This window comes from Tursiops truncatus, chromosome 1 (assembly GCF_011762595.2).
Source record: "Tursiops truncatus isolate mTurTru1 chromosome 1, mTurTru1.mat.Y, whole genome shotgun sequence".
Classification (NCBI taxonomy): domain Eukaryota; kingdom Metazoa; phylum Chordata; class Mammalia; order Artiodactyla; family Delphinidae; genus Tursiops; species Tursiops truncatus.
The window spans coordinates 108,509,265-108,521,723 of NC_047034.1; the positions used below are offsets into that span (position 1 = coordinate 108,509,265).

Sequence of the window (12,459 nt, forward strand, 5' to 3'; positions counted from 1 at the left end):
GGTACAGTTAATATAATTGCTGATGAGTCACTTATATGGTGTGAGAGATGAGTCAAAGGTAATCTAAGGCTTAAGCAGTTGAACAGCTGGTATTGTGGGAGCTGCCATCTACTGGAATGAGGAGGAACATGATTTCAGGGTTTTACTTGTTTTGTTTTTGCCTGGGAGGAAATCAAGAGTTCATTTCCATTAATTTGTTTTTTTTTTTTCCTTTCTCCCTGCTTTACGCGGGCCTCTTACTGCTGTGGCCTCTCCCGTTGCGGAGCACAGGCCCTGGACGCGCAGGCTCAGCGGCCATGGCTCACGGGCCTAGCTGCTCCGCGGCATGTGGGATCCTCCCGGACCGGGGCACGAACCCGTGTCCCCTGCATCGGCAGGCGGACTCAACCACTGTGCCACCAGGGAAACCCTCCATTAATGTTTTAAAAGAGCCAACTTTTGGCTTTGTTAAGTTTTTCTATAGACCATATAATATTTCATTGATTTTTAGCTCTATTCTAACATAAGCATTTAGAGCTATGAATTTCTCTCTAAGGACTGATTTAACTGCATCCCACAATATTTGATGTGTTGTGTTTTCATTATCATTCAAGTTGAAATATATGCTTTCTTCATTACTCATGGGTTATTTAGAAGTATGTTTTATTTTTAATGTCCATCAATTAGAAGCTTTTCTAGTGATCTTATTGTTGCTGGTTTCTAATTTAGTTCCATTGTATTCAGAAAGCACACAGTGGAAGAGTTTAATCTTTTAAAATTTATTGAGGCATTTTATGGCCCAGCATGTGATTATCTTGATGAATAGTTCACGTGAACTTCAAAAGATTCTGTATAGTGTTCTATAAATGTCAGTTCGATTATGGTGGCTTATGATGGTGGTCAAATTTTTTCTGTCCTTACTAGGTTTTCTCTTGTCTAGTTGTTCTGTTAATTACTGAGAGAGGTGTGTTGAAATATCCAACTCTGATTTTGGATTTTATTTCTTTAGTGTTTAGGAAGTGTTTAGTTAGTGTTTGCTTCATGTATTTTGCAGCTCTTGTGTGATGCATGCATATTTAAGGACTGTTATGTCTTCCTGATGGACAGACCTTTTTATCATTATCAAATATCTCTGTTTATCTGTAGTAATACTCCTCTTCTTGAAGTCTAGTTTGATAGTAGTAGAGCCACACCAACTTTTTAATGCTTATTGTCTGCCTGGTATATATATTTCCTTTCCTTTACCTTTCTATATTTAAAGTGCATCTCTTATAGATACTGTATAGTTGGGTCTTTTTACATTTATCTTGGCTTGATAATCTCTGATTTTTAATTAGAATGTTAAGTTCATTTACATTTGTGTAATTTTGGTATGATTGGGTCTTGGCCTTCTGCATTGTCATTTCTTTTCCATTTATCCCAGGTGTTCTTTGTTCCTTTAGTCCCTTTTTCTACCTTTTTTTGGGTTAATCAAGTATATTTTAGTATTTTATTTAATTTCTCTTGGCATTTCAACTGTGTCTCTGATTGATTTTTAGTGGTTGCTTTAGGGATTACAGTATACCTTATTAACTTATTGTAGTTTCCTTAGAGTTATTATGGTAATATTTCATGTAAAATATAAGACTCTTGTAACATTACAATTACATTTACCTACTATCCCTCCATCCTTTGTGTTCTGTTGTCATTTATTTTACATCTATGTCGTTAAAAACCCAACAGTACAATGCAATAATTTCTGTATTAAGTAATCAGTCTTTTAAGGAAATTAAAAGAAGAAACAAACAAGAGAGTCATTCATATTTCCTCATTTATTTTCATTTCCAAAACTCTTAATTCCTTCCTATAGATCTGAGTTTCTATCTGGTGCCACTCCCCTTTAGCTAGCAGAAATTCCTTCAATAATTCTTTGAATACAGTTCTACTGGTGATGGTTTCTCTTGGTTTTTGTTTAGCTGAAATTTATTTTGTCTACACTTTTTTGAAGGATAGTAAAAAAAAAATTTTGTAGAGTAAAAACATCTTGGTTGAGAATGTTTTTCTTCCAGCACTTTAAACATGTCTGATGTTCTCACATTTTGGCCTTTACTGTTTTTGATGAGGATTTAGCCAACATTTTTATTCCCCTCAATATAATGTGAAAACTTTCACCAGATGTCTTAATGTTTTTCTCTTTGTCTGGCTTTTAGCAGCTTTACTATGATGTCTGTAGGGGTGGTTTCCCTTAGATATTTCTTTGGGCTTCACTGAATGTCTTTTTACCCATAAAAAATTTTTTTTAAACAAATTTGGGACATTTTTGGCCATTATTTCTTCAAATAATCTTTCTGTCCCATTATTTCTCTCCTTTCCTTCTGGGACTCCATGTATGTTATACTATTAATATTGCCCCACAGGTCACTAGATCTCTGTTCATTTTTGCCATGTATTTTTTTTTTTCTCTTCTTCAGATTAGATAATTTCTATAGGTCTGCCTTTAATTTCATTAAACTTTACTTCTGCCTTCTCCAATATGATGTTAATCTCATCCAGTAAATTTTTATATTTAAGATACCGTATTATCAGTTCTAGGTTTTTAGTTGACTCTTTTTATATAGTTTTCATCTGTCTGCTGATATTTGTCTGTTCACTCATTATGATCATCTTTTCCTTTAAGCCCTTGAACATATTTATAATAGTTAATAAAATCTTCAACTGCTGGGCTTCCCTGGTGGCGCAGTGGTTGAGAGTCCTCCTGCCAATGCAGGGGACACGGATTCGTGCCCCGGTCAGGGGAGATCCCACATGCCGCGGAGCGCCTGGGGCCGTGAGCTATGGCTGCTGAGCCTGCGTGTCCGGAGCCTGTGCTCCACAACGGGAGAGGCCACAACAGTGAGAGGCCCGCGTACCAAAAAAAAAAAAAAAAAAAAAAAAAAATCTTCAACTGCTAATTCTAACTTCTAGGGCCTCTTGTGGTCTGTTTGTATTGACTGCCTTTTTTCTTTACCTCAGTCAGATTTTCCCTTTAGCATGTCTAGAAAAATTTGATTACATACTGCATGTTGTGGATGATATGTGGATCTTTAGATGCTGTTACCTTTCTTTTTAATCCTTTGGAGACTTGATTTTTGTTCTGTAGGTGCTTAAATAACTGGCTCATCACCTTAAACTTGTACAGGTTTGGAAACTTTTATTTTTTTATTGGAGTATAATTGCTTTACAATGTTGTGTTAGTTTCTCCTGTAGAACAAAGTGAATCAGCTATATGTATACATATATCCCCTCCCTCTTGAGCCTCCCTCCCACCCCTCTAGGTCATCAGAGAGCACTGAGCTGAGCTCCCTGTGCTATACAGCAGCTTCCCACCAGCTATCTGTTTTACACATGGTAGTGTATATAGGTCAATGCTACTCTCTCAATTCGTCCCACCCTCCCCTTCCTGCCCCCTGTGTCCACAAGTCCGTTCTCTATGTCTGCATCTCTTTTCCTTCGCTGCAAATAGGTTCATCCATACCATTTTTCTATATTCCATATGTGTGCGTTAATATACAATATTTGTTTTTCTCTTTCTGACTTACTCCACTCTGTATGACAGACTCTAGGTTCATCCACATCAAGGTTTGGAAACTTTTTTAAAGAGCAGATCTGTTTCAGTTTTGCTTATAGTATTAGTGCGAGTCCATTAGTCCAAGAACATAGTATTTGCTTCTAAAGTATAACTCTCCCTCAATTTCAATGGAAAGGTATTTATCAAACTATTTACCATGTTCTTCTAAAATGATGTGGCTCAAACTCCAAACTTTCTCCTTTAGTGACCGGAAGCTGAAATTTGTTAATTCTTTCAGCCTTTTAGTTGATTTCTGCTGAGTTCTTTAGAATCTAGCTCATGAAAACACATGTCAGGATCAGCCAAGAATTAAAGAAAGTCTATATTCAAGCTTTGGGGGAAGCTGACGTTCTTTTTTTCTAGGATTTTCTCCCTCAGTTTGCGGTCATTTTGGTACTCCTACACTCTGTCCTCTGATACCATTAGCCAAAAGGTTTATGTTTTTCTGCTTGAATTCCAGCCACTCTGTGCAGACTGGGAAGTGTCTTTAGGAGAAAGGCTGTATAAATGTGTATTAAACCAAGTGTGGTTTCTTCTTTCAAGAGTTGAATCCCCTCCAGCCCTGTTTTTTATTGTTCTCCTGTGCATTCAATAGTTGTTTTACATATCTTGTCCTGACTTTACAATTGTAATCTTCAGGAGGATTAGTTGCATATATGCTACTCTGCTACTATCTGAACCAGAATTCCCAAGAGTTCCTTTTTGATCGTATTCAATTTGAGAGGACTATTGAACATCCAAGTGAAGATATAAAAAGGGTATATGAATCTGGAGTTCAGGGAAGATATCATAGCTAAAAATATACATTTCAGAGTCATCAATGTATATATGGAATTTAAAGCTATGGAACTGATGAGGTCACCTAGGGATGAATGTAGACAAAGAAGAGAAATGTCAGAGGACTGAGTCTTGGGGTACTTCAGAGTTCAGTGTATTAGGAAGATGAAGAGGAACTAGCAAAGGAGACTGAGAAAGAATGACTGATGAGGTTAGGATAGTGGTAGGGACAAAAGCCTGAGTAGAGTAGGTCTAAGAGAGAATGGATGGAGAGGAAGTCTTTTAGTTAACATAGACAACTTTCTAGGAGTTTTTCTCTAAAAGGGGACAGTATAATGGAGCAGAGAAGGGAGATGTGGGCTCAAGGAAAGTTATTTTTTAAGACTGGAGAAATTACAGTGTGTTTACTTGATGATGGCAGTTATCTTAGAAGTAAAAAGTAAAATAATGTAGGGAAGACAGTTCACCAATAGTGTCCTGGTGAGAGACAATGTGGGGGTTTGGTTATGAAGGCAGAGTGTTTTGGAACAGGTTAAGGTGAGGTGTAGTGGATTTGGTTATGAGAGCTTGTGAAAGGTGAAAGCAGGATAACCAGCTGAGAGTAAAGAGAGGGAAGTTATGAAATAATCGTCTATGAAAATGGGAAAGTCAATCGACTGAGGCAATTACTGGATGCACCAAAAGACAAAGCAAAACAAAATCAATGTAAGAAGTCATGAATTTCAAGTGAGATTTGTCAGCATTAATTGTTTTCTCTTAATCACATTCAGCTGCTAGGGATAGGGTCAGAGTAGGTAGAGAGTTTATATTTAAGATTTTCCAGGTAAGCTTATAAGACAGAGGGAGAAACAGGCAATGGTGTCATTTATGTATGCAAGGAAGTGATTGGAATATAAGACACTGGTATTTAGGCTGGCTAGGGATGGGAAGTGAGACCACGTGGGGGATGAAAGAGTGAAAACATGATGGGATCACATATTAGCAGTTCCAGTGGGTCAAATAATTGTTAAAATTATAAAGGCTTAGAGTGAGCTAAAAAGATAAGAAGTATCGGTTAGAGAGTATAGTGCTTAAAATTGAGATTATGGACTTGTGCAGTTATTGCTAATATTAGAGCCAAGAATATTCAAGTGGTGCTACCTCAAGATTGTCATTTAGTGTTTCCTTTATGATACTCTACCAATTTAGCTCATTCATACTCTGAATTTTTAATTCCAAATTCTTTCCATTAAAATTTTGCTGCACTGTCAGTAATTCACTCAAGAGTTGTGTTCTCTGCTTTTCAAGATGGCCATAATTGTAAAATTTATTTTAATGATTGTATTTAGTACTGTTATTTTTAATACTAACTACTAACATCTATGTAATCTATAGGGGATTTGATCCTAAATCTTTCAAGCTCATCTAAGTAGGTATTATTATTATTCCCATTTTACAGAGGAGGAAATTCAGGTTCAGAGAGATTAAATGACTTGTTCAGTCTTTTCACTCTAAATCCCAATGCTCTTTCCATTATATTGTGTGGACTCCAATCTGATAAATTTGTTTGAACATCTTAATGGGTCTAATACCTTAGGGAGTTTCCCTCCTTATACAGAGCGCCATCTGGAGATCCATAACAGTCTAAAAGAGCTACTCTGATAATGAGGATTTTAGACTATAGCAGATCAGTAAGATAGGTGGGACTTTTGGAATCCTTGAGTAATAAAATGTAGGCAACTTCCTTTTCTTCTCATTCATACTCAAAAGGATATATAGCTCCTTCAACAAAAGTCGTGTAGGAGTAAGTAAAAGTCAGTATTGAAGGTCAATTATGATTAATTTATAAACATTTTTAATTCCAAGGAGTTTTTGAAAAGCCGATCAAGTGTGGCTAAAAGTGTGTCAGGAATCATCGAATAAATAAATAAATAAATAACAAATAAGTAAATATGATTTCCCTCATAAAAAGGAGGGAAAATGACAGAAATTTTGGAGTATTTTCCTTAAATGCAGAAAAGTATGCCCTACTTCCTTGACATTTCAGGCAAACTTGCCATGTTCAATAATCTCTTTCTCATGTATTTTATACTAGGATCAGTATACAACTGGCCAGGTTAAAAGCATTTTCTTCATACTGACTTAAATTTCTGGTTCTAGGATATGAGGTAATCAATTAACTCAAGCATATTTGTGTGGCAATAAAAGAGATTTGACATATATCTCTTTACATATGTTGCCAAGATGTATAAAGCTTCTGAATAAGATCTGTCTTTACATCTGATTTTTATTGCTTACTTTCTCCCACTCTTTCAGTTTTTTTAAAGTGGAAGATGAAATGTCAGATGATGATGTCAAGAAAGCTGAAAGATAATTATATTAAGGAAGTTGGTATATAATAGAAAATTCAGATAGGACCGAAAAATAGAAGAGTTTTTAGTGTGAGAATTCTAAGTAAAAACATTGGCCGTAAAAAAGTTTTATTATATTCAAATTTCTCAAGGGTTATCATTTCTTAAGTTCCTTTTAAATTTGTTGTAAATATTGCCTCAAATCAATTAGTTAGGCTTTATAATAGATTAAAATATATAAAAATCAATAAGATCTTAATTTAACAGATGTTGTGATATGAGAAAGAAAATTGACCTGATTTACCAGTACTTTTCTAGGCAGTCTTAACCAATTCAGTTAACTTTTCTGGACCTTATTGCTTCTTTCTCTATAAAGGGATTCGCTCTATAAAGGGATAAGCTCTAATCTCTCATAAATTCTAAATAGATTATCTTTTTTTTAGATGACGAGTTGAGTTCTTAAATATTAAGATATCACTAAAGCTATTTGTCAGGTCTCATAATTTTGTAACGAGTGATCTAAAATTGTATTAGTGGTAGAAGTGGTAATAGCTATGGAAGGGAAGAGGTCAGACTGGAAAATAACCTTTTCCTTAAACATTTTTTTTTTTGGTGCTTGGATATAGGACTCTGCCAATGAAGACTCATTTCTAATTTGTAAAATGAAAAGACTTACTGGGGAACATGAAGGACTTTTTGTCTTTCTTCTTTCATCAGTCAGTTTGAGAGCTATTTCAGGAGCATCCCTCCCATACCATTCCCCACTTCTAACTTTGAACTGTAAGCCTAACGTTTTATTTCACCGAGAAACTAGAAGCAATCAGATGAGAGTTAGCTCTCATTTTTTTCCCCATTACCAAGGCTAGTGACCTAATATCTGTACCCATATATCCTACCTTTGAAATTGTTGTACCAGATTAATTGTTCCTACTGAAATGTCTCTGCTTGGACCCTGGATCCCCATCTCCTATGGCATACTCAAGAGAAATATGCATTTCTCCCAAATTACGCTCAATTTCTCCCTTTTTTCCTAGATCATTCCCATCAACAAAGTAACTTGCTATATTAGTTTCCATCTTGACAGAAAATTTTAAAAGCCTAAGCCCTCTCTTAGAGCTCACATCTTCTTTCTCCTGAGATGTGGTGTACTCCTCTTATTTCTCTACTTGCCTTGCTACTCAAAGCTCCTGTCTTACCACCCATGACCTTCATGTGTTCTTCTTAACCACTCCACTGATACGGCACCTATCAAAGTCACCAACCACCTCCATCTCTCCCAGCAACCTCTCCTCACATGACTCATTTTTTCAGCAGTAGTGGACACACACAGTTGGCCGTGCCTTCATTCTGAAAATGTCTTCTCTACACTTGGAGGCTCCACAATCACCTTGTTTGCCTTTCAACTTACATGCTGTGTCACCTCATTCTCTCTTGCTGTCTTTCCTCCTCCAATTTCTAAATATTAGAACATACTTAGTGAACCACCCTCCTTCCTCTTCTTTTCTCTATATTTACACTTTTTCTCAGTAGTCTCACCCTTTACCATGGTTTCAGATACAATTTATATTCTGGTGACTTTTGATATCCAGCCTCAGCATCCAACAGCACACACAGTATCTCCACTTAGAAGTCTAAGAGACACCTTGCTTTTAACATGTCTGAGAGAGAACTACAGCTGTCATCCAGTCCTACCATTCTCCCCAATCTTTTCCATCTTTGTTGTTTTCCCATTGTACGTGGACTTGATGCCAATCTGTCTCTCTCACTTCTCATCCTGGAAATTATGTCCGCTCTGCCTTCAATATGTATTCTGAGTTTGGGACCCCCATAATGTCTGTTCAGCACTACAGCCAGTGGTATCTTGTTAAAAGTGAAGACAGATCTGAGTAAAAGCCAAACCACAAGTAAGGCTCTATAATTCTTTTTGTGTTCTGGCCGCTTTTGTCTCTGAAGTGCACGCCTGCTTCTCTCCACTTAGCACCTGTTACATCGGGCAACCAGCTGTTTCTCAGACAAACCTCAGGCCTTTGCACTTACTCTTTTCTCTGCTGGGGATGCTCTTAGTGATCTCCCTTCAGATATATTTACAACTCCCTTCCATACCTCTTTCAATTCTCTGGTCAGATCACTTTCTCAGGGACGGTTCCTCCCACTGCACCCAAGAAAAGAGTCCTCTGTGTCCCGGTTGGCCACAGTTCCCTTCCCCAGCTGCTGCTTTCTTCCTGACACTTATCTATACAAGAAATTGTATTTTTAAAAATTTCCATTTAGGGCTTCCCTGGTGGCACAGTGGTTGAGAGTCCGCCTGCCGATGCAGGAGACACGGGTTCGTGCCCCGGTCTGGGAGGATCCCACATGCTGCGGAGCGCCTGGGCCCATGAGCCATGGCCGCTGAGCCTGCGCATCCGGAGCCTGTGCTCCGCGACGGGAGGGGCCACAACAGTGAGAGGCCCGCGTAACGCAAAAAAAAAAAAAAAAAAAAAAAAAATTCCATTTATTCTTTATTTTTTTCTCTCACACTGGAATGTTAGCCTAAAGAGGACAGATAACTTGCCTGTTTTGTTCATCCCTATGTGTTCAGGAAGTTGTTCAATAAATATCTGTGGAACGAAAGAAAAAAAAAGTATCCCTGAATATGTGAAGGAAGACATGACTGTTTCCCTACTTACCATAGGGTGAAAATAACATTTAGAAATGGAAAATTATTATTAGCTAAGAATGGTAATGAAGTCAGAATTTGAATGATAAAGAATCTCAATTCTGTATTTCATGAAGCATGAAATAGAAAAGGAGATATTTTGCTAGTATGCATAATAAGAAAGAAAGAATACTTTACTATTGTACCAAAAAATTTTGGTTGAAACCTAATGTCATATTTCTCTTGATATATAAAAGATAACGATTCCCAAGTATGAAAAATACCTTTTTATAACAGAATAAAAAGAATTTTGGCAGTTAGAGGGTTTTTTATTTTATTATATAAGTAATGCATGTACACTGCAAGATTTTGGAAAATATTGAAACTTGGAATGATGTTTTAAAATTTTGAGAATTATTATAAGCAGTTTTCTTTTACTAAAAATAACTAGTTTTCCCATGCTAAAATAGGAATTATAACTCAATATGTCACAAAAATGGAAAAGTTAATAGAGCCTTTATGTAGTTCCCTTGAAGAAGGATGTTTCATTTGTTCTCTACGTCTGTGTCTCTATTTCTGCTTTGCAAATAAGGTCATCTATACCATTTTCCTAGATTCCACATATATGCGTTAATATACGATATTTGCTTTTCTTTTTCTGACTTACTTCACTCTGTATGACACCCTCTAGGTCCATGTATGGATATGTATGGATATGAAGGGGGAAAGGGGTGGGGTAGGAGGAATTGGGAGATTGGGATTGATACATACACACTATTGATACTATGTATAAAATAGACAACTGAGGGGAACATACTGTATAGCACAGGGAACTCTACTTAATGCACTGTGGTGACCTAAACGGGAGGGAAATCCAAAAGGGGGGGATATGTGTATATGTATGGCTGATTCATTTTGCTGTGCAGTAGAAGCTAACACAACATTGTAAAGCAACTATACTCCAATAAAAATTAATTAAAAAAGTAAAAGTGACAGTTACCTATAAAAAAAAGATGTTTCAATCGTATAACTTTATTGATTAGAAAAATCAGGTATGTCTGGGGAATTTCTAGGAATCTTCTCACATTTAAAATTAAGGATAAGTGAAATATACACTATAAGGTAAATAATCCTTGTACATCTCAATTTCAAATACATAATTTTATTCAATACCATATAATGTGTGTAGCATCTGCCAATGCATACAACCAAAGAAGTATGATGTATGTAGTTTATGTTTCATCAAGTGTTTTATAACTGTTTTATTTAGGGCCCCAAAGGAGATCCAGGTTTTTCCCCAGGTCATGCTGTTTCTGGAGAAAAGGTAATTATTCGTCCATGAAATAAAATCATGGTGATATATTTCAAGCTTTTAAAAATCATTTTTATCTTTTTAAAATGTAGATTTTACTTGATTTCAGACAGAATATATAGATAACTATTGGATTTTAATGAAGGAAGGAATATTTGAAGAATCAAGTAAACAGTATTATCAGCCCAACTTTTCACTTTAAATCATACCATTAATTTTTTTGAGTGTCTACTTTGTCATGCCCTTGTGCTACCTGTGAACTAGGAACAGATGGGGCAAAAAATTGGAAAAGATACTTTTGGTCCTAACCTCAAAAATGTTGCTGTTAGTATGGATGCCATTGTAAATTCTAATGCCATTTTACACCTTTATTTCTAGAATAGTTCTACATACTTATCTTGTTTAAGTCCCACAGTAACAGTGAGGGAGGCGGTCATCATTATCTTTTTTCCAGTTGAGAAAACAAGATTCATAGAATTTAAGTGGATAGCAAGTAGATGAATTAATGATGTATCTAAGTTTTCTGACTTTCAGTACAGTATGCTTTTTATTTTATCGTAATGCGCTCAAATACACATATGCATTTAGATAAAAAGAAACTAATGTTTCAAAGTAAAGATAGCAGCGAAAATCTTTATTAAGAGGAAGATATTTTCCAGTGAGGATGAATACAAGTCAAGTATTTAGGTATATATCTGGGAAGCTTTATTTAGACATGCACTTGATGAATGTGATACAGTTATAGGATGTTTTTGTTTATGTAGTGTACATTCACAAACTTTTAAAATCCCTGAATAATTTTTGTGGTTACTGGGTTGAAATCGTATCCTTTAATTGGTTTACAGAAACTCTTGTAAACATAAGAAAAATTACATCACATTAATGGATATTATACTAGCAATTAAATCCTCAAATTTAATCTACAACTGTAAGAATTTCGTTGCTGTGTTGGAACTGAGTTCACTGAATCTAAATAATTTAGAAAAGGAATGGAAGTTTATTATTAGAAACAGTATTTTCATTGGTCCCTTAATTATTACAAGGAAAAAAATTCTGCAATCTGAGAAACATAAATTCCATCTTTAAAAATCTCTAAATATAAAACATTTGATTTCTTAAAATTTAGAAATTAGACATCCACTCTCTTTTGGTGACTGCTTTAAATAAACTCCCCAAATTACGCATTCACATTTTATCAGATGCTTATTTTTATCTTCCCTTGTGGCTTCTCTGTACAAAATATAGGGTGGTTCAGTATGTGTACAGTATCTGTATAAAATACAGGGTGATTCAGCCTGCGAGTTGTGACTTGGAAGTATGTCAGTGGGTTTTTTTTTTTTTTTTAACTTTTTGAGTTACTCGTATACTAACTGTGGTCAATACTATATAGGAGAAATGGTAAGATATAGGATTTAGTAGAATGTTTTCATTGAGCTTTAAGTGAAATCCAACTTTCAAAATGAGATATTTTTAAAATGGTAACATTTAAAAACAATTTCTCAGAAATTATATTTACATACAATTAGGTTCAATTTTATTGAAGAGGCAGGATATTTATACATATACAATATAAATACAAATAAATAAAATACAAACATTAAACTGGTATGAGTATTGGGGGATTGGGAAACAGTTGAATTTTATTTTTAAACATTTAGCTATTTTTACAATAAATATATAATCAATGATGAAACAATAAAAGCAATGCAGATTCTAGTCCTTCTGCATGTAATATCCAGTAAGTAACATCTCTCATAGAGCACACCTAAGTGTTTCTTGTGGGGCCTCAATGGCAAACGAAGATAACTTTTAAATAGTGGTAATTTTTCCTTTCCCA

At 35.5% G+C, this 12,459-nt stretch overlaps 1 protein-coding gene across 2 annotated transcripts in view; it reads left to right on the forward strand.

Annotated features, from left to right (window-relative positions):
• COL24A1 (collagen type XXIV alpha 1 chain) overlaps window positions 1-12,459 on the forward strand; it is a 392,639-nt gene that overhangs the window by 46,022 nt on the left and 334,158 nt on the right. For both annotated transcript variants that reach the window (XM_073787806.1, XM_073787804.1), the window contains one exon: window positions 10,581-10,634. In XM_073787806.1, coding sequence (XP_073643907.1) covers window positions 10,581-10,634 — 54 coding nt within the window. The remainder of the gene's footprint in view (window positions 1-10,580; window positions 10,635-12,459) is intronic.